This window comes from Asterias rubens, chromosome 3, assembly GCF_902459465.1.
Source record: "Asterias rubens chromosome 3, eAstRub1.3, whole genome shotgun sequence".
In the NCBI taxonomy this organism is placed as follows: Eukaryota; Metazoa; Echinodermata; class Asteroidea; order Forcipulatida; family Asteriidae; genus Asterias; species Asterias rubens.
In genome coordinates this window covers 8645717-8667989 of record NC_047064.1, presented here as the reverse complement: position 1 = coordinate 8667989, position 22273 = coordinate 8645717, and the positions used below count along the sequence as shown (strand labels likewise).

The 22273-nt window shown below is 38.6% G+C and overlaps 1 protein-coding gene across 1 annotated transcript in view; it reads right to left on the bottom strand.

The window, feature by feature from the left end:
* The window catches only part of LOC117288449 (dual 3',5'-cyclic-AMP and -GMP phosphodiesterase 11A-like), a 114779-nt gene that overhangs the window by 73510 nt on the left and 18996 nt on the right, over nucleotides 1-22273 (bottom strand). Inside the window, exons 2-4 of the mRNA XM_033769316.1 lie at nucleotides 15322-15474; nucleotides 12117-12206; nucleotides 5363-5503 (exon numbers count right to left, since the gene is read on the bottom strand). Coding sequence (XP_033625207.1) covers nucleotides 5363-5503; nucleotides 12117-12206; nucleotides 15322-15474 — 384 coding nt within the window. The remainder of the gene's footprint in view (nucleotides 1-5362; nucleotides 5504-12116; nucleotides 12207-15321; nucleotides 15475-22273) is intronic.

Below are 22273 nucleotides of genomic sequence, written 5' to 3'. Positions count from 1 at the left end.
TTTAGTAGAACTCAATCTGTTGAATCCCAAATAATATTTGAATTCAACATTGCGCTGTCTGATGGAACCACAATTTAACATACAGATGTATTGTGACTATTTTGGAATGGCTTAAAAGCAATTTCCGGCTTTGCTATTATTATTTCGTGTGGAACGTTCAAGTTAAGAGACTATTCCATTTAATGAATTAATGAATCTTTTAAACAATTATAGCGAAGGAGTTAATTCTATTGGGAAGATTTAATTCTTGAAAGCTGTATCCGGAGTCAATCTTTAATGTACGAATAGGTTGATTGAAATTGTTAAATTTGCTTAAACGTTATTGGACAGGGTCGGTGAAACTCACATTATTCGATCAGAGAAAGTTGTCCTTATTTGTTTACGAATAATGTTCGAATTTTTCTACGAATACTTTGATTAATTGTTTTCTCCCCCTAAATTCACCTCTCAATTACGGTTCGAATCCCAGCCTTGCATGTGCCCCTGTCTCCTGTCTTTATCCACAGGGATAAAAACAGGTCCCTGCTGGCAGATCCAGTGATTCCATTGGACACAATTATATCATTGGATACGTGTAGTGACATGAGCTTTCCATAGATGCCCAAAACACACTGCTGTCACGTTCGCAATAGAAGTTGGCTGCGTTTCTTTTTGTGTGAAATGACCGAGGTCAAAGGTGAATATACACGCCGGTCTCGAGGCAGGTCTCTGGCGTTATTCACGAGCCTCGAAGTGTGACGTCAGATGTTCAGGCTTATCCCAGCCTTGTATGGGTTTTCATGCCTCACCTGAGTATATGAGTTCCCCATCGAAGTTGCAAGAGGATAGTGACAAAAAACACAATTCTTACACAAATTTGTGTGCTTTCAGATGCCTAGATTAAAGGCTTCGGGCCTGAAGTATGTTAATATTTGAGTGAAAAACTACCTCTTTCTCAAAAAATACATAACTCGATACCAAGAAAATTTGTATGCTAACAATTATTTGAGTAGATACCAATAGTGTCCAGTGCCTACAAAGACACTGGACACTAGTGGTTATTGTCAAAGACCAGTCTTCTCAACATAATGCATAAAATAACAAACCTGTGAAAGTTTGAAGTTGCGAGATAATAATTAAAGAAAAAAACACCCTTGTCACGCGAAGTTGTGTGCTTTCACATGTTTGACTTCGAGACCTCAAAAATCTAATTCTGAGTCCTCAAAATCAAACTCGTGAAAACTTACTTCTTTCTCGAAAAACTACGATACTTCTTAGGGAGCCGTTTCTCACAATGTTATTGCTCGTTACTAAGTAAGGTGTTATGCTAACAATTATCTTGAGTAGTAACCAATAGTGTCCAGTGCCGTTAAGTGTACAGGATGTATTTCTGAGGAGAGAAAAAACCTGTAATCGACCCAATCAGACCAAACAACCCAGTGGTCTATGAGAGATATTAAAAATAAACACATCTAAAGGTCAAATCCAATCACACTAGTGATTTGTTCCCCTCGTTATGTGAAGATTAAGCACCAAGTACAAGATTGCTATCAAAAACCAAACACCACGGCTGTACAAAAATAGCCGCTTGTTTTGGTTTTACTAATTTTGGCTGGAGCTATCGCGAGCGTCATTCGTGTGTTCTTTAATTAGTGCTGTGCGATAATGGATTGTATGGAACAATAATAATATACGTGCGTCACAGAGTGTCGAGTGTTTTTCCTTTGGAGGTGAGTTTGGTTTTATTCGTGGAATGGTTTGCCTGGGCGTTTCCGCATTTTTCGGGGGAGAAGTTTAAACTATTCCTGCTCGGCTTCATCCTTTCATAGATTCGTTGACTTAAAGGCAGTGGACACTGTTGATAATTACTCAAAATAATTATCAGCATAAACCCTTACTTGGTAACGGCGAGTAATGAGGAGAGGTTGATAGTATAACACATAATGTAGTTTTCGAGAAAGAAGTTATTTTCCACGAATTTGATTTAAAGACCTCAGATTTAGAATTTGAGATCTTGAAATCAAGCATCTGAAAGCACACAACTTCATGTGACAGGTTTTTTCTTTTCTTTTCATTATTATCTCGTAACTTCGACAGCCGATTGAGCTCACAGGTTTGTTAGTTTAAGCATGTGTTGAGATACACCAACTCTGAAGGCTTGTCTTTGACAGTTACCAATAGTGTCCAGTGTCTTTAAGGGCCTTTTAACCCCTAAGATGATCTTGAGTCTTAATGTCTACACGACTGGATTTGAATGGAAGGAGACGAAATGTTAACTGGTCACGTTTGGTAATTGTTACTTAATTAATTAGAATAAATACTTACTTGGTAAGGAGCAACGGAGAGATGTTGACAGTATAATATATTATGAGAAACGACTCCCTCTGAAATAACTATGTAACTAGTAATTTCTCACTAAAATATTTTAGTTTTTCTCGCGACTTCGACGACCAGTTGAGCCCAAATTTTAAGAGATTTGCTGTTTTATGCGTATGTTGAGATACACCATGTGATAATACTGGTCTTTGACAGATACCACGTGCCTTATGACCCGGAAGGGACCACTAGTGAAAGAGGAAACAAAACACGTACATCTGAACGACACAGACTGCTTGTCTACAATAATCGTAGGAAAGGGTTTCTCAAGTTTGTCCTGACTGACTCCAGTTTCTGCCGCGGGATTCAAACTCCACGTCAACCTATCAAATCCCTTCAGTAAACCCTAAAAACACCAAATACATCAAAATCCATCTCACATGAACACGCATATAGTGTTTCAGGTTTACAGGGGTGTTACAAGCTCACCAGGCCACGTATAGGCTGGTTAAAAAAAACCTGGTGATGTATCGGAGTCGTTTTGGAAATCGGTCAGAAAATGAATATACATCTATAGGAATCTAATATCTCGGACAACCCTTCACCACACGCCATAAGCATCCCTGGCCATACTAACGCATGGGTATAAATCATCACCTTATATCCGTGAAGTTTGCACAGATCTTAAACCGGATCCCGGAAACGAATCTCCAGGAATTACCCTCAAGACCCGAGTATTTTGAAACATTAGCTCTGTGTATGTCCATGCATTGATCCCTACAGATAGAAAAAAAAACCCTAGTAGGCCAAGATGGGGATGTATATCATCGGCTGATGACATATTGGACAGAGACACACTTTTGATGACGAACTCGCTTGGGAATACAGAACTGATGTATTAAAGTCATTGGACACTATTGGTAGTTACTCAAAATATCTATTGGCATAAAACCTTACTAGGTGAAAACATTGTGAGAAACGTCTCCCTCTGAAGCACCGTACTTTTCGAGAAAAAGTAATTTTCCACGAATTTGATTTCGAGACCTCAAGTTTAGAATTTGAGGTCTCGAAATCAAGCATCTGAAAGCACACAACTTAGTGTGACAATGGTGTTTTTTCTTTCATAGTAATATCTCGCGAATTGGATGACCAATTGAGCTCAAATTTTCACAGGTTTGTTATTTTGTGCATATGTTGAGATACACTAAGTGAGAAGACTGGTCTTTGACAATTACCAATAGTGTCCAGTGTCTTTAAAGGCAGAGCAGCCAATCTCAAGAAACACTAAGATTAATGATACTTTGAGTTAGGACAAGTAACTCATCCTAACTTAGGATGGGTTCAATGCGTCCTAACTGCTATGGTTAAAGGCAGTGGACACTATTGGTAATTACTCAAAATAATTATTAGCATAAAACCTTACTTGGTAACGAGTAATGGGGAGAGGTTGATAGTATAAAATAATGTGGGAAACGGCTCCCTCTGAAGTGGCGTAGTTTTCGAGAACGAAGTAGTTTTCCACGAATTTGATTTCGAGACCTCAAGTTTAGAATTTGAGGTCTCGAAATCAAGCATCTAAAAGCACACAACGTCGTGTGACAGGGGTGTTTTTTCTTTCATAGTTATCTCGCAACTCCGACGACCAAATTTTCACATGTTTGTTATTTTATGCATATATTGTAATACACCAAGTGAGAAGACTGATCTTTGACAATTACCAATAGTGTCCACTGGCCTTAAGGAACTTATCTCGTTCCAAGTCCTATATTAAATCAAAGTTAAGAAGAGTTTGGTGAAATCGACGGCTAGACACCTCTGGTTATTGTCAAATACCAGAATTCTCACTTGTTGGTAAACGGGGAATCTTTGCTTCTGGGTGTGAATCCTAACATATGCATACAATAACAACCCTGCGAAAATTTGGACTCAATGGTTCATCGTAGTTCTAAGATAATAATGAAAGAAAAACACCATTGTTGCACATTAATTTGTGTGCTTTCAGCAGGATCAGATGCATAAAAAGGCTTCAGGACTGACGTATTAATGGAGTGAAAAATTACATCTTTCTCAAAAACTACGTTACTTCAATGGGAGGCGTTTCTCACAATGTTGTTTACTATCAACATATCTTCTATGGCTCGTTACCAACTTAGTTTTTATTGCTATACCAATAGGAGACTTTCCAACACTAGGTGGCAGCAGACATACCGGGTAAATTTCCATTGTTTACGTAGTTCTGAACATGCGCATAATTCTGAGAACAATGGATTTACCCGGTAAGTCTGCTGCCCTCTATCGTCCCAGAAAGTCTCCCATTATTTTGAGTAATACAAAATAGTGTCCAGTGCCTTTAAACGCACTGCTCGCTCACACTAAGAAGCGACATTTTGAAAGTTTCATCACGAAGCCTATAAATGCTAAACAATATCATCCACTATCAACAAATGAAAGAAGCAATTGTGTCATCAGATACAGGATAATACTAACAAACACTTGAAGACCTTAACCAAGAAGAAGCGGGTGTTAAATCGGATGTTCATTGGCCTTGAAAGGTGCGGGGGCCGGCCGCACGGAAGTCAGGTTAAAAATATCTACTTTTGCAGGAATGCCGGAAATTTACTCCTGGGTATTTGGAAGCAATTAAAGTCTCTCTGAATGAGAACACGTGTCACGACCTGGATTCCTACCCGCACAACGATGACGTAATATCCAGACATGTTTAGTAGAGCGGCATTCTCCAGGTGTTTTATATGTGATCCATTTTCTGTAATCTTTCCCGCTAAAAACATTGTGTTACATAACCACATTGCTTCGAAGCAAAATGTTCCTCAACATGCTTTATACTATCTTAAACTGCTGTAGGCTCCCAACCAAAGATGTCTATTGCCATAACATTGCTTAACACCTCTATGGAATTTAAAACCTTAACATGGAATCTCGAGTTATAAATCACTCATTCAAAATCACAAAGCAAAAAGAAGAAGAAAACATAACAGTACAAAAACGGGGAGAAACAAGAAATGAACAAAATTCTTCGAGCGTGGATGATTTTCCTCAAGACACTTACCTCGGCCGTTGGATCTTTGACAAGCATCACTGAACATCTCTCGCACTTGAGTAGCGATTGAGCCCTCTGCATAATCTTCTGCACCACGTTATCCAGGGACGTCTGCTCCTCAAACAGGTCATGTGCAACCTCCAGAAGTTTCTGAGGAGAAGAAGAAACAACGATGAGGTGGTCTTGGGATAGAGACCAGAAGAATACCACGTTACGTAGTGTGTGTATATGTGAGCTGACGGGAGTGCCCTTGTGGGGTATTTTACACAATGGAACAATAATAATAATAATAATAATAATAATAATAATAATAATAATGGAAATTTATATAGCGCCTATCCATGTAAACATGCTCCTGGGCGCTGAACAATTAAAAGAAAACATATTAAAATCCATACAATTCATATAGAAAATACAGTAAACATGTAATAAATGCAGAATGGACCCCACAAAGGAATTAGTTGTTCAACCTAGACCCCGCAAGGAAATTCTTTAGAACAGGAATAGGAGAACAGTAGCAGGACCTACGAACCGGATCCGTATGCAAGGTAACATGGTGTGTGTATGGGCTTCCCTATGATTTCGAATGATAGTTTCTCAAATTTCAATAACTTTTTTTTTAATTTAAAGACATTGGACACTATTGGTAATTGTCAAAGACCAGTCTTCTCACTTGTTGTATCTCAACGTATGCGTAAAATAACAAACCTGTGAAAATTTTAGCTCAATTGATCGTCGAAGTTGCGAGATAATCAAGAAAAGAAAACATACCCTTGTCACACGAAGTTGTGTGCTTGATTTCGAGACCTAAAAATTATAATTCTGAGGTCTCGAAATCAAATTCGTGGAAAATTACTTCTTTCTCGAAAACTACGTTACTTCAGAGCGAGCCGTTTCTTACAATGTTTAAACTGTCAACAGTTTAGCCAGGCTTTATGCTAATCATTGTTTTGAGTAATTACCAAAAGTGTCCACTGCCTTAAACATCTGGCAAATTCAATTCCATTACAAGGAGAACACTCGGTCGCTTCAGCAGTCGACAATCAAAATGAGTAAACATCGTTCACTATTTTAGCACAAGATCATTCAAATTCATTAATAAGATTAGTAAGTAAGATCATTCAATTTCGCAAAGCCAGCAGCAATAGGCTCGAAAACCATTCAACTGTGACCAGATATTAAATTCAACTTAAAGGGTATATGTACTTTTTCCTAACAAAAAATACAATGTCCACAGATACACATTAAACTTACAGTTTGAAGATTATGATAGTAGAAAGCTCCCCTTGAAATTTTACTGAGTAATGAGTATTAGTAATAATTTTCGTCTCAGTTTTAGCATGTAAAAACGTATTAACCAGTTATGCTATGGTTTGGGTATAATATCATAACTGGTTAAGGGGATTTTACATGCTAAAATAATTTTGGTCTCATGAGACCAAAACTATTTTGTGACTTGTTTTACTCATTTCTCAAAAACTACACAACCTTAGTTGGTAATATTTGAAGGGAAGCTTTCCACTATCATTATCTTCAAACCCTGTAAGTTTAATGTAAATCTGTGGACATTTTAAAAAAGTACCCGAATCCTTTAAGAATGTTATTGAAAATGTAGCTTCGAATGGCAATAAATGAAACTAGAAAGACTCAAACGAGTCTGAATGAGAACAACGAAAATAAGAATGTTATGAATTAATAGCAACAGAGAAACCCTAGTTTGAGTGGATAAGGGTCAAATGCATAAATTTGAATGTACGTTAATGAAATTGCATTCATTTTTTTTGCTGAAGTTGGCCGGGAAAACCTCTCAGAAAAGGAAACTTAATCATAGGCCTACTTGCCGAAAAGCCAAATGGAGAGAAGACACAGAAGGAATTAGTTTTAAATGTAGGGTCTTTCTTTGCAGCAATTTCCAATTAAAGGTTAATGTTTTCATCAAGTCACTTTGAATTTAAATCAAATGATAATTTCAATGACTAAAATTAGCAAATGTGCATGAAATCTTGTTAGGTTCGAAATCTACTTAAAAACTTGCACTACAATCCTAACCACTACAATGGTTATATTTGAGTTTACTATACACCTAATGGCAACGTCTACAGCTCTCATAAGGTTAATGCAGTTTTATTTAACCTTTAATTCACTTGGGCTTACAAAACGTTTAAAAACACAACAATGGCGGCTCCCGCGCAAGGCATTAGGGTAAAAGGTATTAAAGAATGACAAAAACAGCACCGCCGTCACAGGGGATATTTTTTCCACTCGTGTGTAATTTTTTCTCTCCATTATCGCAGTCCAGGCAACGCTGTGGCCTTTCTTAGGGAAAGTGTACCTCGAGTTTAAAGGGACTAGACACTACTGGTAATTACTCAAAATAGTTGTTAGCAGATAAAAGGTACTTGGTATAAAGAGCAATGGAGAGATGTTGAAAGTATAAAATATTATGAGAAACGGCTTTCTCTGAAATATTAGGTAGTTTTTGAGAAAGAGGTAATTTCTCACTCAAAATATCAAAAGCCTTTTATTATTCATCTGAAAGCACCAACATTTGTAGTAAGTGTGGATTTTTCTTACATAATCTCCTCTAACTTCAATGACCATTCGAATAAGAATTTTCACAAGTTTGTTATTGTATGCTCATGTTTGGATACACAAAGTGATTATACTGGTCTTTGACATCTACCAAAGGGGTCCAGTGTGTTTAAAGGCATTTGACACCTTTGGTATATTGTCATAGACCAGTCTCCCACTTGGTGTCTCAACATATGTATAAAATAACAAACCTGTGAACCTCTGAACTCAATTGGTCGTCGAAGTTGCGGGTGAATAACGAAAGAAAAAACACCCTTGTTGCGCGAAGTTGTGTGCTTTCAGATTATTGCATTCGATATTAAGTCTTCTTAATAAAAAACTACGTTTCTGCAGAGGGAGACGTTTCTCACAATGTTTTTAACAGCTCTCCATTTGCTCGTTACCCAGTTAGTTTTTATGCTAATATTTATTTTGAGTAATTACCAATAGTGTGCAGTACCTTTAACAGTATTCTGATTGGGGGGGGGGGGGGAGAAACGACAAGCCTATGATGTTGCATCGGAGGAGGAGGAGGTGAAATAAGAGGGCGAATTCCTTGGGGAGGGAAGAAGATGGAAATAACTGGCCTGCTTCTTATGAAATCGATGTTCTGAGGAGTTTCTTTTTTTAATTTCATTTATTAATAAATAAACAGGTGCTCGGTTACAGATTACGCCGGGATGTGTTTACAATAATATAATGTAATGTCAGTGTTTATGTGTTTTGAAAGTGGCAGTACTACACATTTATAATGAAAACAGAAACAGCACCTAACAATAAAAAAAAAATAAAAAAATTATATATATGTATATGTATTTAATGAATAGGGTAGATGGCCTTAGCTTTCGATCCAATCCGGACCTTCTTCAGAGGCATATACATATCAATTTATAGAAAAAGAGAGGGGGAAAGGGATTAAGGAAAGGATCCAGAAAGAAGCGGGAAAATAACAGCCAATCAAAGTTCCTATTTCAGAAACAATATTGGGGGCTATGAACCAATAGGAGTGAAGTGGCGAGGACAAACGATGTTTAGAATGAAAGGAAGGGTTACTGGACCATAAAAGTGGTAAATGTATTGTTCGACAACAATGGAGGGAGACATGAAAGGGTAGGATTAGAGAGCAAGTTGCATCATGATGCAACTAACAATGGTCAATTAATAAGAATAGCAAGATCAAAGGTATGATGATTTTAAAAATAGGTATGAGGGACCTGTGGAAAAAAAGGGGGGGGGGGGGTTACTTACATCAGATAGTTACAGTGATGAATTTATAAAAACAACTTTAAACTAGGTTAATTTATACTTTATGTACAGAATATATACAACATATGAGTTCTTATGCAGAAGTGAAGTGGAGGGTAATGAGAAGTTATTTAACACCAGTGTTTATGTTAAGTCCAAAGGGTTTGTCTGTCTTGAGTTGGTGAATCCAGTGTGATTCTCTATTCTTGCGGTGTGTGTCATCACCATTGCAAGCTTCAATCACCAGAAGTTCAACATCAATGACACTATGATTGGGGCTGTTGAAGTGGATAGAGACTGGGTACGGTTTCTTAGTCTTTATGGAATATGTATATGTATATATATGTATATGTATATGTATATGTATATGTATTTATATTTATATCAGGGATGAGATTTCAGGCATGTGAAAACTCCTAAAATTAGCTTGCGAGCCCGAGTTGTCCCTTATTCTTGACTCAAAACCTCTCAGATGTTACATTTCAGGAGGTTACCCCGCCCCCCACACCTTGTAAGAATGCTGTAAAGAAGAGTTTAACGTAAGTAGAAGATGGAGAAGGAGTATAACTACAAATCAGTAGGTATTAAGTTTTTAATACACGAACATCTTAAAAACAAAACAACTTGTTTTTTCAGATATCATACTTTATACGTTTCCAGACATTTTTTTTCCCCTCTTTAAGCAAAACAAAAATCACTTTCACAGCTGCGTCTACATAAATTTCATCTTAAAAGTCAAAGACGTCTGTCTTGTTGTCCCGACGCGTCGGGTGGATGAGCCAGGGTAGCGAGGGAGAGTGTTCTGTCGATTGTTTGTGTTGTTGTTATTGAAATTCATACGAGTATTGAATACACGGACATTAAAAACACTGGCTGAAGATATCAAGTTAATAAGGCACTCTGTTTGAACTGGTCTTCAAGCAGTATCAAGGGAACTTGAGACCTGGGGCCAAATTAATAAACTTGCATCTGAGCAAGTTTCGCTTACCCTCCCCTACCTCCAAATATAAATAACGGAGCATAAGTTGTTTTTCTCAATCCCTTGACAATCTGGCTAGTAACTATAGTTTTGTATATTAAATTTGTACTGGTGATAAAGATTATTATTTGAGTTCACCCTTAGACCTACACCTGGTAAGCACTGTATACTACACTTCCAGGAACATTCTATTAATCGTTTGCAGTACCCGCTGCGAAACTATAGCATTCAGACTGACTCTAGCTATCGGGCAATCTCGGTAGTCTAGTTGGTAAGACACTGCTCTAGAATTGCAAAAGGTCGTGGGTTAGAATCCGGCCCGAGTAAAATGCCTGTGATGTCTTTTTGCAGAACTCGGGAAAGTACTGAGTAGTCAGTGTTTATCACACATCGGTGTTAGGGTAACCAAGTGATAGAAATAAATGTTGTGGATTTTTAGCAGTTTCGGAGACCTGGGCCCAATTTCATGGCTCTGCTTACCGTAAGCACAGAATCGGCGCTTACGGAAGCAGAGAATTCTGTGCTTACGGCAAGCGTATTTCACAAGCTAGCGGCGAATTTTGGCTTCTGTGCGTGCGTACTCCACTTTATTAGGCATTCTACGCTTACAAGGCTAGCGCAGAAATTCGGCGCTTGCACGTAAGCGGGGAATCGTGATCGTAAGCGCAGAATTCGGCGGTAAGCAGAGCCATGAAATTGGGCCCTGCTATGAAAACAATTCTTCTAAACAAATAGTTGTCTTCTGAAAACACATTCTGTTACATCCCTATGGAGACATCATTCGATCTTTCATTTATCCTTGCAAGTATTACGTATCTCCTGCATAAATTGCACACAAAATTCCTCGTTGAACACCCCAGTCTTAAGAATTCCCCCATGTGGACCTTAAATTTGTCCTTTTTTGTTTCGCATTCGGTTTCCATAAGGTAGCAAATATGAAATCAAACACGAAGACAAAACAAAATTAATAGGAACCAAATAATATCACCAAAACAGTATTTCCATTGCTGCTTTTTAAAAACTTCAAATTTCCTTCTGAAAAATTCTGCGTGGAGCCTTTTGAGAAGGGCGATGTGTCTTCATATTCTAAATTAAACAGTTTGCCGATAATTTTAATCCAGCTTTTCGACAAATCACAATTTTTAACGGCAGTTCTAGGGAGCTCTAGATCTGCAATCCGAAATGTTCAGATACTGAGATAGTTTGCTGTAGATGATGACATCATGTACACGTCAGATTACGACATTCTGAGATGATTTATCTCCTTAAATAAGGTTTCGACTTCTCAATTCGATATACATTATCTCGGGATGACGACATCCTGTTCCCGAGATAATTCATCATGGGGTGTGACAACATCCCTGAAGATGTCAATAACCCATATTATCTTTGGAAAGTCAAAGTCCTATTCTTTCAAGATGTCTTCATCTTGCAGTAAATTATCTCAGAATCCCAAGTTGGATGGCACTTACAAAGCTCCGTATAGTTCGGTTGACATTAAACAGTCTGTCTTTTCTCCGAGAGTCACATAAAAAGGGTATGCTACATTGTAAATATTTTGCCCTGTGAGTTGTTGACTTCCCACTTGAGGTATTTTGGATAACAGGCCCTGAACCAATGGTCCAATTTGCCGAGAGGTCTAAGGACATGTTTTTCCAGCTAGATGTTCGTGGAAAATTATACTAGCGTGATATATTTTTGTTTGAGAATAACTGATGGACGGGCTATGGGACACCCCACACCAATTTGAGCTGAGAATGAAATTGCAACAGTCAATAAGTATGTGTCTTTTTGATGCAAAAAGCTGTGAAACTTCAAAGTATTTAACAAACATTTTTGAATATCATTAGCAGTGTATGCTACCGGGGCTTATTTGGCTGGGTTCACCCTTTTGCAGACCAGCTTCAAATGTCACAGATTGTGTAATAAGCATATCTTTCAAACCAAATCGAATGAATTTGGGCTTACCCTATTTCTGTCATACTCCTTCATATAGGTCTCGAAGAGCTGGGCATTGTTTATTCCTATTCCACAGAAAGTCAGATACGTTTCCAACAGCTGCAACAAAATAAAGAGGAGTTCAATTTAAGAAATCAAAAGTATTGGTAAAAATGTCAGTGTTGTGTTGACAAGCATTAGAACCATATAAATAGTTTTTTTTGTTTAAATTAGAAACCCCAAACCAGCTCAGAGGCTCTTCTGCCTTCAGTGCACCACCTATCCAATAAACCTTCGGGTAAAATGGTTCCACTTTCTCTGAGGGTTAGATGTGTGTTGGCTGTGTTGACACTCACGCTAATAAGCCACGAGCCGGGTTTTATAGGCATAGTTCTCCCTCCAGCCCATACAAACTCCTCACAACGCTAGGAATTAGATATAACGGTCCAGTCTAGGATATCAATGACTTTGAACACGTTTGAGCATTGCAACTAAGAAAAAACAATGGAATACACAACTTGTGAGACCAGTGGAGTACACGGGGCCCATAGCAGGGTTTATTGGCCAAATTAATCTGACGTCATCACCCACGATAGATCTAGCCTTCACCATTTTGGGAGTCAGATTTTTCTTTGTGTGAGGCTGTGTTGGAATTGACGGCTATGGCTGCGGTTATGGCTAGAACAGCACGTCTGACAATTTTAAAGCTTTTAGTGAATTAGACATCGATTCAAACCCGGTGTGGCAGGAAATTCCAACCCCCCGTATCGGCAAACTGTGTACAAACATATTGTGATAGCGCCCGCTACAGACTCAAGCGACGTTTTTTTTGAACCAGTGAGTTAACTTAAAGGCAGTGGACACTATTGGTAATTACTCAAAGTAATTATTAGCACAAAACCTTTCTTGGTGACGAGTAATGGGGAGATGTTGATGGTATAAAACATTGTGAGAAACGGCTCCCTCTGAAGTACCATAGTTTTTGAGGAAGAAGTAATTTTCCACGAATTTGATTTCGAGAACTTGAGGTCTCGAAATCAACCATCTAAAAGCACACAACTTCGTGTGACAAGGGTGTTTTTTCTTTAATTATTATCTCGCAACTTCGTCGACCGATTGAGCTCAAATTTTCACAGCTTTGTAATTTTATGCATATGTGAAGGCTAGTCGTTGACAATTACCAATAGTGTCCACTGCCTTTAAAGCAAGGGCACTGGACACCGTTTATACATGTCAAAGACCAGTATTCTCACTTGGTGTATCCCAACATAAATATGCACAAAATAACGTAAACCTGTGAAAATTTGAACCCAATCGGTTTTCGAAGTTGCGAGAAAATACTGGAAGTTAAAAACACTCTTGTCGCACAAGTTGTGTGCTTTCAGATGCTTGAATTCGATACCAAAGCTGAGGTCTCGACTTCAATTCGAAATGTTAGTGAGAAATTACTTCTTTCTCAAAAACTAAGTTACTTCAGAGGGAGCTGTGTTATACTATCAACAGCCCTCTATTGCTCGTTATCAGAAGTTAGTTTTTATGCTAAAAATTATTTTAAGTAATTACCAACAGAGCCCAGTGCCTTTAAGTTATTTCGTATTTTGCTCACAGGTTGTTATTCCCTTCTGCTACACGGTTGGTGTGCCTCCACAATTCATTACACCCCAGCGTGTAGGCCGATTACCCAGGGTAGCTTGGTGATTGTGTGATGGGGTTGCTTAACTGTGTAATTGTTTGATGCGTGAATGGTCTTTCTGGCAAGTGGGCGGGTGTGTCTTCAAGATGGAAAGGTTGTTGGCTCACCCCAGAGCAACCTCCCGCTTCATCACACACCACATCCAAATCCAGATCCAGCATAGACTTAATACAGAGGTGGGACGATGTAAGACAAGCATGAAGAAAATGGGTAAATACCGCCGATGATGACACCGGTTGCGATTGTGGCACATCACCCCCAAACTATGCCACACCTCCTAGGAGGCTGTGAGTTGTGCCCAAACCTGGCCAAACATCTGAAGAATTGATGATGGACCCTAAAGAAGAACCTGGACTCACTCAAACATTCCATGCCACCATTAACATCGAACCTTTTCCATCTACCCAGCCCCACATCACACCCATTGTTTGTCACCCTTTGCCATTATGGGCGTGTTAGTATCCCACTTTTTCCAATAATGAGGAGTGCCAATATTTATATTTTCATACCATTCAATTAAATATCTGAGACATAACCCTCTCTTAAGATACGCGGAATGGCCGACAGTTTAGGACATCAATGAATATGACTCCCAAGGTCATTACACAGAGGTGGGACGATGTGAGACAAACTTGAATAATGTGGGATATAACTGGCGGCGATGACACAAACAACTATCTCTGAGACCTAACTCCCTCTTTAGATAAGCGGAATATGCCCCAGTTTAGGATATCAATAAATACAACTCCCCCAGGTCAATACACTTTGGAGAAATGGCTTTATTAGTCACTGAATGATAAGTTAATTGGTACTCCATCTCTATTTCTTGTTATGAAAACCACCGCTTGTTCCACCGACATCCCATCACGCTACATCCCACGTTATCGAGTCTCATTCACAACCCATGCCTCTTCAGCTAACACACACCCACACACTTGCAACGTTGAGCACCTCAGCCCACCCCTTCCTGAATGTTCAAAGTTTTGAGAACCAAACCACGTGCGTTCAGGATCAAACCTCCCATGCAGTCTTACAGCTCGAGTACATATCGGGCACTGGACCGACAAAGACTTGACCTGTGACGCTTGTTTGGCAATCACATTTAGACCCAGTCGTGTTTTCACTGCTAGGCAGACGACAACAATCCGTGCAGACGTGTCGGGCATTTCTAAACAATCTTCTTCTTTTTCTTCTTCTTCTGCTTCACAGTGTGTCATTGGTTGGATTATTTGGGTGGGATTTGAATGCAGCAGCAAGGCCACCAATATCGACGTTGATCCGGATAAAACTCATCAGCACTGGTTTCCAAGGGTTTTCACTTGACTGTATACTTGACCCAGTTAAAACAGCAAACTTGAAAGCTGTTAAGCAAGGCCGTATGGGCTAGACGTCAGGAATCCATTTACTAAGGATTCTCCATTTGACAAAGTAATTTGAATCAATTTTGGTAATGGGCTACGACGACGTGGTTGTATACCTTAGCATGAACAAAAACGAGATTATACAAAATTACAAAATGATACAAATTTTTCTAAGACTCACCTTTTCATCGTGTTCAGTGAACCGTGACCCGGATATCTTATTGGTCACCTGACACACGCCGATGATGTCATCTTCGCTGTTTCTGATTGGTAGACACATGACAGACTTAACTTGTAAACCAATCAGCGTCTCTGCTTCTTTCAGGTACGAAAGCTGTGGAAAGAAAACGAGTGAGACATGTAGACGTTTAATTGTGATTTGCCCTGTTTTTTTTTTTCAGATTAAACTTAAAGGAACTCTTTATGAGTTAGACATAACACATACAAGGAAAGATAATAGCACAACGGTATTTGAGTAAGACAAAATTACTCAATATCTTGGGAAGAATTTGACACAAATCTGGTTAGACTTTGGGTTGGGTAAGGTCTTGTGTCATGCGTGGAACATGGTTGTGTATGGGTTACACACTATTTTTTCCTCAATAGTGTATAAGCAAATGTACAGGACTGAGTACATTTTTACCCATCCTCAGTTGGGCACATTTCGTAGCCACGCTGGCAACCATGTTCCCATCGGAACCCCAACAAGGTAAGAATGTTACCCGATATTGCAGTGTACATGACGGTTAATCATTGTGAACCAAAACTGATTTGCTGCAAATGGAAACCATATGATTACAATTTTTTTAATTATTTCTATGATTCTATCAAAGACCCGCTGATCACCGTTCCTTCGTTTAACAGTACTAACAAAACAAGCCCGTGTGTGACCGTGTCAAGTGTTGTTGCTATCACCAATGAAAGCATGACCCCTTGTTTAAATATTATTATTATTATTATTATTTATTCGGCATAAATACACATGTAAAGAACAAACATATAAAGTACAAAACAAAAGCCAGGGACATATGCCTGGAATTAAAAAAAGTTTACCTAAAAACTGTAGCCCGAAGGCCTTCAATTCCAATATCCCTGGCCATATATTCAAAATCTACAATTATATACAATAAATCTATAAAGACATTAAGAACAATAAGACAAAAACAGAAAGATAATTAAAAGCAGTGACGCAGAATAAGTAAAAATGCAAAAAAGCCCCACCCCCTCCCATCAGGCAAATAATAAACTTAACCAGCAATAAAGAAACATAAGAATGAAAACCATTATAGTACATTTCTAGTAGTGAAACCAAAGATGCATCATAAATTAACTCAATCACTCTGGCTCACAAGCCTGGGGAAACCTGTAAACAATGGTGCTTGTTATGTGCACCAGAAACACTGGGATATATCCTTATAATTATACTCTTATGACAAGTGTTCTATTACGCGCATTACCATACGTAGTACATGGGACCTACAGCTAAACGTCCCATCCGAAGGACGAAACAGTTATGGTAAAGCATCTTGCTCAGAACACAAGTGGGATGTGTCACGACCGGAACTCGCACCACGCCCACGCTTATCAAAAACACCATAGTTTGAATCCGGCATTCTTATTATATCAGTTCACGACATGACACGCCATGCCGGTCGCTAGCTTTGCTTATTGAAAAACATGCGAATTTATTCGTCTCAAAAAGAAACCAATGCGATACTATCTGTGTTCCTTAAAGTTGACAACATAATATTTGCTATTCATTTTTGCCAAATAATGTTTCCGATGATTTTAAAGGATGATGAAACTGCAAAGAGCCAAACTTTCGCGAAGTGTTTTTCAGTATCGTTTGAAGCTTTGCGTGGTGTGAACAAATAGGAAGAAACTATGAATAGTAAACATGCGCAACCGTGTGTACATCTCTTTTGTGGGAGTGTTGGCTCTGAACGGAGCTGGTTTGGTCTTGACGCTGCAAATAGTATACTCTTGCTCATCTTCAAGTGTTTTTCATTTCTCATTTTTTAAGGTAAACGAGAGGAAGAACGACAAGTAATCAGTTGATCGGATGAAGGCTGTTTTTCTTGAGGTCTAATAGAATTATAATCGGAACAACTTCCAGAGATTATTCAACCAATCAGAAAGACTGTGCTTTCTGTACAAAAGTCGCTTTTATAAACGGTTTTTGTGCATCATGAATCTGCCCCAAGGAAAAAGCAATATAAATGCAAATTGCGGTCTGGTTGGTATAGCCTAGCTCCATTTGACTTATTGTGGGTATCGATGCATGATCGTCTGTGAAGGTTAAACGTACTTGTTGAACTATTTCAATTTAGGGAACCTGTCCGAAGCTCCTATAGTATCCAAAACTATGCACAAAATGTGTAAATGACAGTTGGGCTTATGTGAGATTAGCAGTAAATGTAAACCAACGAAACACAACGGAGGAAAGACAGGATTCAACAATGTATATCTGTAACCAACATCGAAAAAAAAAGGATATTATATTACGAAACTCATAGCACCCACACGATCCTTGCTTTTGCAATGGGTTCCCTTTGTTTGTTATCGCCCATGAGTCTCCCTTGCTTTTGGCCTATCAGACAAGGCGCACCGAAAGATATGACGCACCGACCTTTTGGGGTCTAAAAAGTCAGATAAGACGCGCCTTATCCGCAGGAAAATACGGTACTCATCAAGGGGGTAGTGGGGATTATGAATGTCATGGTTGCCCAAATATTTTTTAGTGAATTCTTCCATATAGCTTTTGCGATGGGTTTCCCTTTGCTTTTGGTTTGTCTTTTTCTTGTGCAGGTTTACACATTTAGGTAACCCTATACGTTTACACTGGGTTCCTCTTGCTTTTTGATCTAGCTACCTTTTCCCTCATTGGGGCACCTTGAATATTAAAGTTTCTAAAGTTATGGCCCCAATTTCCTAAAATGTCAAAACTTACCAAGCACAAGCAGTGCTAAACAGAAAAAAGGTTACCAGCCAAAAACACCTTTAAAGCCATTGGACACTTTCGGAACAGAAAAAAAGAAATACAAGATCACTGCGGGGAATTCACCCTAACTCAACCGGTACGTTCATTGGCAACATGGAGACGGTTTCTAAATGCTGAAATTTTTATCCGTTCGGTTCGCTACACTTTAATCTTGCTTTTAAATTGGAATCTGTTAAAGGCACTGGACAGTTTTGATTATTGTCGAAGACCAGTCTACCGCGGAATTCTGTGCTTACGATCACGATTCCCCGCTTACGTGCAAGCGCCGAATTTCTGCGCTAGCCTTGTAAGCGTAGAATCCCTAGTAACGCGGAGTACGCACGCGCAGAAGCCAAATTTCGTCGCTTACCCGTGAAATACGCTTGCCGTAAGCACAGAATTCCCTGCTTCCGTAAGCGCCGATTCTGAGCTTACGGTAAGCAGGGCCATGAAATTGGGCCCTGGTGTATCTCAAAACATGCACAAAATAACAAACCTGTGGAAATTTGAACTCAATTGATCGTCGAAGTTGCGAGTAAATAATGGAAGAAAAAACACCCTTGTAGGCTTTCAGATGCTTGATTTCGGGAACCCAAAATCTTATTATGGGGTCTCGAAATCAAATTCGTAGAAAATAACATCTTTCTCGTAAACTACGTTAATCCAGAGGGAGCCGTTTCTCACATTTTTTTTTATACTGTCAACAGCTCACCATTGCTTGTTACCAAGCAAGTTTTCATGCTTACAATTATTTTGAGTAAATACCAATAGTGTCCAGTGCCTTTAAACCCGACAGGTGGTTTGAAGCACACTGCTCTTCACGATCAAGATTTACAGATCCTTGTCTGAAGAGAGAAAGACACTGCTTTGTACCGGCCAGGAATAATCTATATATTTTTTGTTTCTTATTCGTCTGCGTTTTTTTGATAAATTGGTTAACCTTTTTGGGGGGAGTTCATCTTCAATCGAATAGAGTTAAATAGATTAGGTTTTGGATCATTGATGACAGCTCAAAAGAAAATTAGTACATTCGATTAACCGATGGTGTTATTGGAATTGGTTCTGCCGGTTTTTTTTTATATCCCCACAACCTAAGGTTGGCCAGTCATAGTACACCCCTATGGTTGACAAGAGAAAAACTTTTACAACTCAAAGGTTAAATCTCTTTCTTGGGAATAGTGTGGTAACACCTTTGTACTATCTTTTGAGGGGGAAGAGGCACTGAAGTAATATGAGACTTACGAACGCTAGTTGGCAGCAGATTAACCAGGTAAATTCGTTTGTTTACGTAGTTCTCAGTATAATAACATGGTTTATTTATTTAACAAAATGTCATCGCAGCTTACCGCTGAATTTCGACATGATGCACAGTCGTTAAAAATAACTTATTACAATAATTATTAAAAAGCTTTACAGTAACAATAGAAATAACATGGTGAAAACAAAGGCCTGACAAAAATGTAAAATTCGGAAATCAGGCAGACTGCTAAATTCTTAAAGAATTCTGTCGTGCATATTGCTACTAACCTATATTCATTTAAATCGTCTGGAAAAAATTCGACCTATTTTAAGACTTCCGTTTTTGCCAAGAATTTAATGCATAAATACATTATAAGCCTCTGCCAAAATGATTCTGTTTTGGGCGCGAAAAGTCCATCAAGGCAAATCCAATAAGAAGACAACTTATTAGGGGACGTAAAGCTGTCCAATCTATAACTGCTTGAATTTAAAGGCACTTTTGGTAATATTGTCAAAGACCAGTATTCTCACTTGGTGTATGCAAACATAAAATAACAAACCAGTGAAAACTTGGGCTCAATTGGTAATCAAATTTGCCAGAGAATAATGACAGAAAACACCCTTGTTACACAAATTGTACTTTCAGATATGCCGAAATTACATCTTTAAACAAAAACTACGTCACTTCAGAATGAACCGTTTCTCACAATGTTGTATATTACATCTCTCCATTGCAGTTTTAACAGATAAGAATATTTCCATAATAAATACTTACAAGTTAATATGCTAACAAACTACCAATGTAGTCAGTGCCGTCAAGTGCGTCGTCAATGAGTTTCACAGGAAACTTAACAGTTGTCCATGAGACCGAAAACGCACCCTGCTTGCATACTCCGCTGTTTAGATTCTAGCTGGCCACGTCACACGAGGAAAATTACAGGCAATTTCCTATCAAAACATTCATTCACATTTTCGGTTTTCTTGCCATGTTCATGGAGATAATGCTCTCTTGAGGGTGAAAAGGCACTCCTTGAAGAACTATATGAAGGACAACTATTTTTCGAGTGGTCTACCACTCTTTCAGATTGAAGTTTGCATCTTTTTGAGTGATTTTTTACTCTGTCCTTGAGTGAAACCCTTCTTAAAGAGTGAAATAACCACCACTCTTTTTGAAGAGCCATAATTATGAGGGACAGCTCGAAATGTAAAGAGTGGTGTTTTTCACTCTTTTACATTTAGAGAGTGAGCTGTTTCTAGTATGTGGTCTGCCAATGTGCAACATATTTGTTGCCTCCGAATTGCCATCAAAAATACCACTGTATGACATTGCGTTAGGACTATGACAACACCTAAAAAAAGGTGAAGAAGAGATCGCATAAATTATGAGCACGTATCCACTCGAGTAACACGTATCAATACTTTGAAGGTGTTACTTTCGGAAGCATCTTGCCATCCCCAATTGTTTAAGTGGTCACAGAGAAACTATGCACTTTTACACACGGAATTATACATATTTTATGGTTGCGAAAAGTGCGAACCCATTCCGTTGGGAAACGGTCGGCGGGTGTGAAATGTTTCGACAACCATCTTGCTTATGAAGGTGAACTCTGATTATGTTTTTTTTATACCAGAAAGCAGATGTCATGGTACTGTCAATGTACCAATAAGATTTTGAATAAAGAAAAATGGTCGATAAGTTGAATAGTTACTTGAAAAGAAAAAAAGAGCCTCATTTGTTTCTGGTTTGTATAAAACAAAGCTATGAGAGACTGCCAAACGTCACAAGTCCGGACGGCCACTTCAAGTTGTGGGCTACAACATAACTGATTTGGACTATCAGCCAAAGTCAAAGTCATTACCAATTATAAGAGGGGCACGTTGCCACCTATTCACGGGTTACCTCCCTTTAGGGTGCGAAAGGCACGGTGAGCATGGGTATCATCCACTCCTGGCTTGTTATAGAGCATAAAAAGTTCTTCCTTCAATAAACAAACACCACAACACTCCAAAGGAACGAGCACATCTACACGTAAAGAAACAAACAACACAGACCAACTCCTTCAAAAACAAAACAATAACTATATTTGTCAAATTTACCACCAAAATACATCATTTCGGCGGGTCTGAGGGCCCCGAGCAAAACCATTGGAACCATCACTGCCTGTAAATGACTCCACTTGCATGACTCCACCTCCAACCACAGTTGTCATGGAGTGTTATTTTGAGATTTCTAGAATCGTCATTTATACTGACATGAAGCTGCCAATCATCTCCTAAAAAAGGTGCAACTATTTTGATGTGTTTGATGGACAAATACATAGTTTTAGCTAGAATCCAATACTGTTTTTTCCCACCTTGCCAAGTTGAAGTTGTTGCAAGCCCTCCATTCCTTCTGTTCTTCTGCATAAACGTCTAAAATCCAATTTAAGGGTGAGTGTTTTGTAGGCTTCTGACGCCATAACATAAACGCAGTCGTCAAAACATCATTAAATGTGTTGTGAACATTTTTGTTTTAATAAACTCATGTGGCAGGCAAGTGCATGATATGGAATCAATTACACATAACTATGCGTATACGTTGGTGTACAATGTCTGTGTCCAGTTTGAAAATCACTTTTGATTTAAAGACACGGGACACCTTTGGTAATATTGTCAAAGACAAGTCTTCTCACTTGGTGTATCTCAACAACAAATGCATGAAATAACAAACCTGTGAACATTTGAGCTCGATTGGTCGTCCGAGTTCCGAGATAAATACGTAAGATAAAAACACCCTTGTCACACGAAGTTGTGTGCTTCAGATGCTTGATTTCGAGACCTCAAATTAGTTTCTCACAACGATTTATACTATCAACCTGTCCCCATTACTCATAACCCAAAAAGATTTTGTGACAATAATTATTTTGAGTAATTA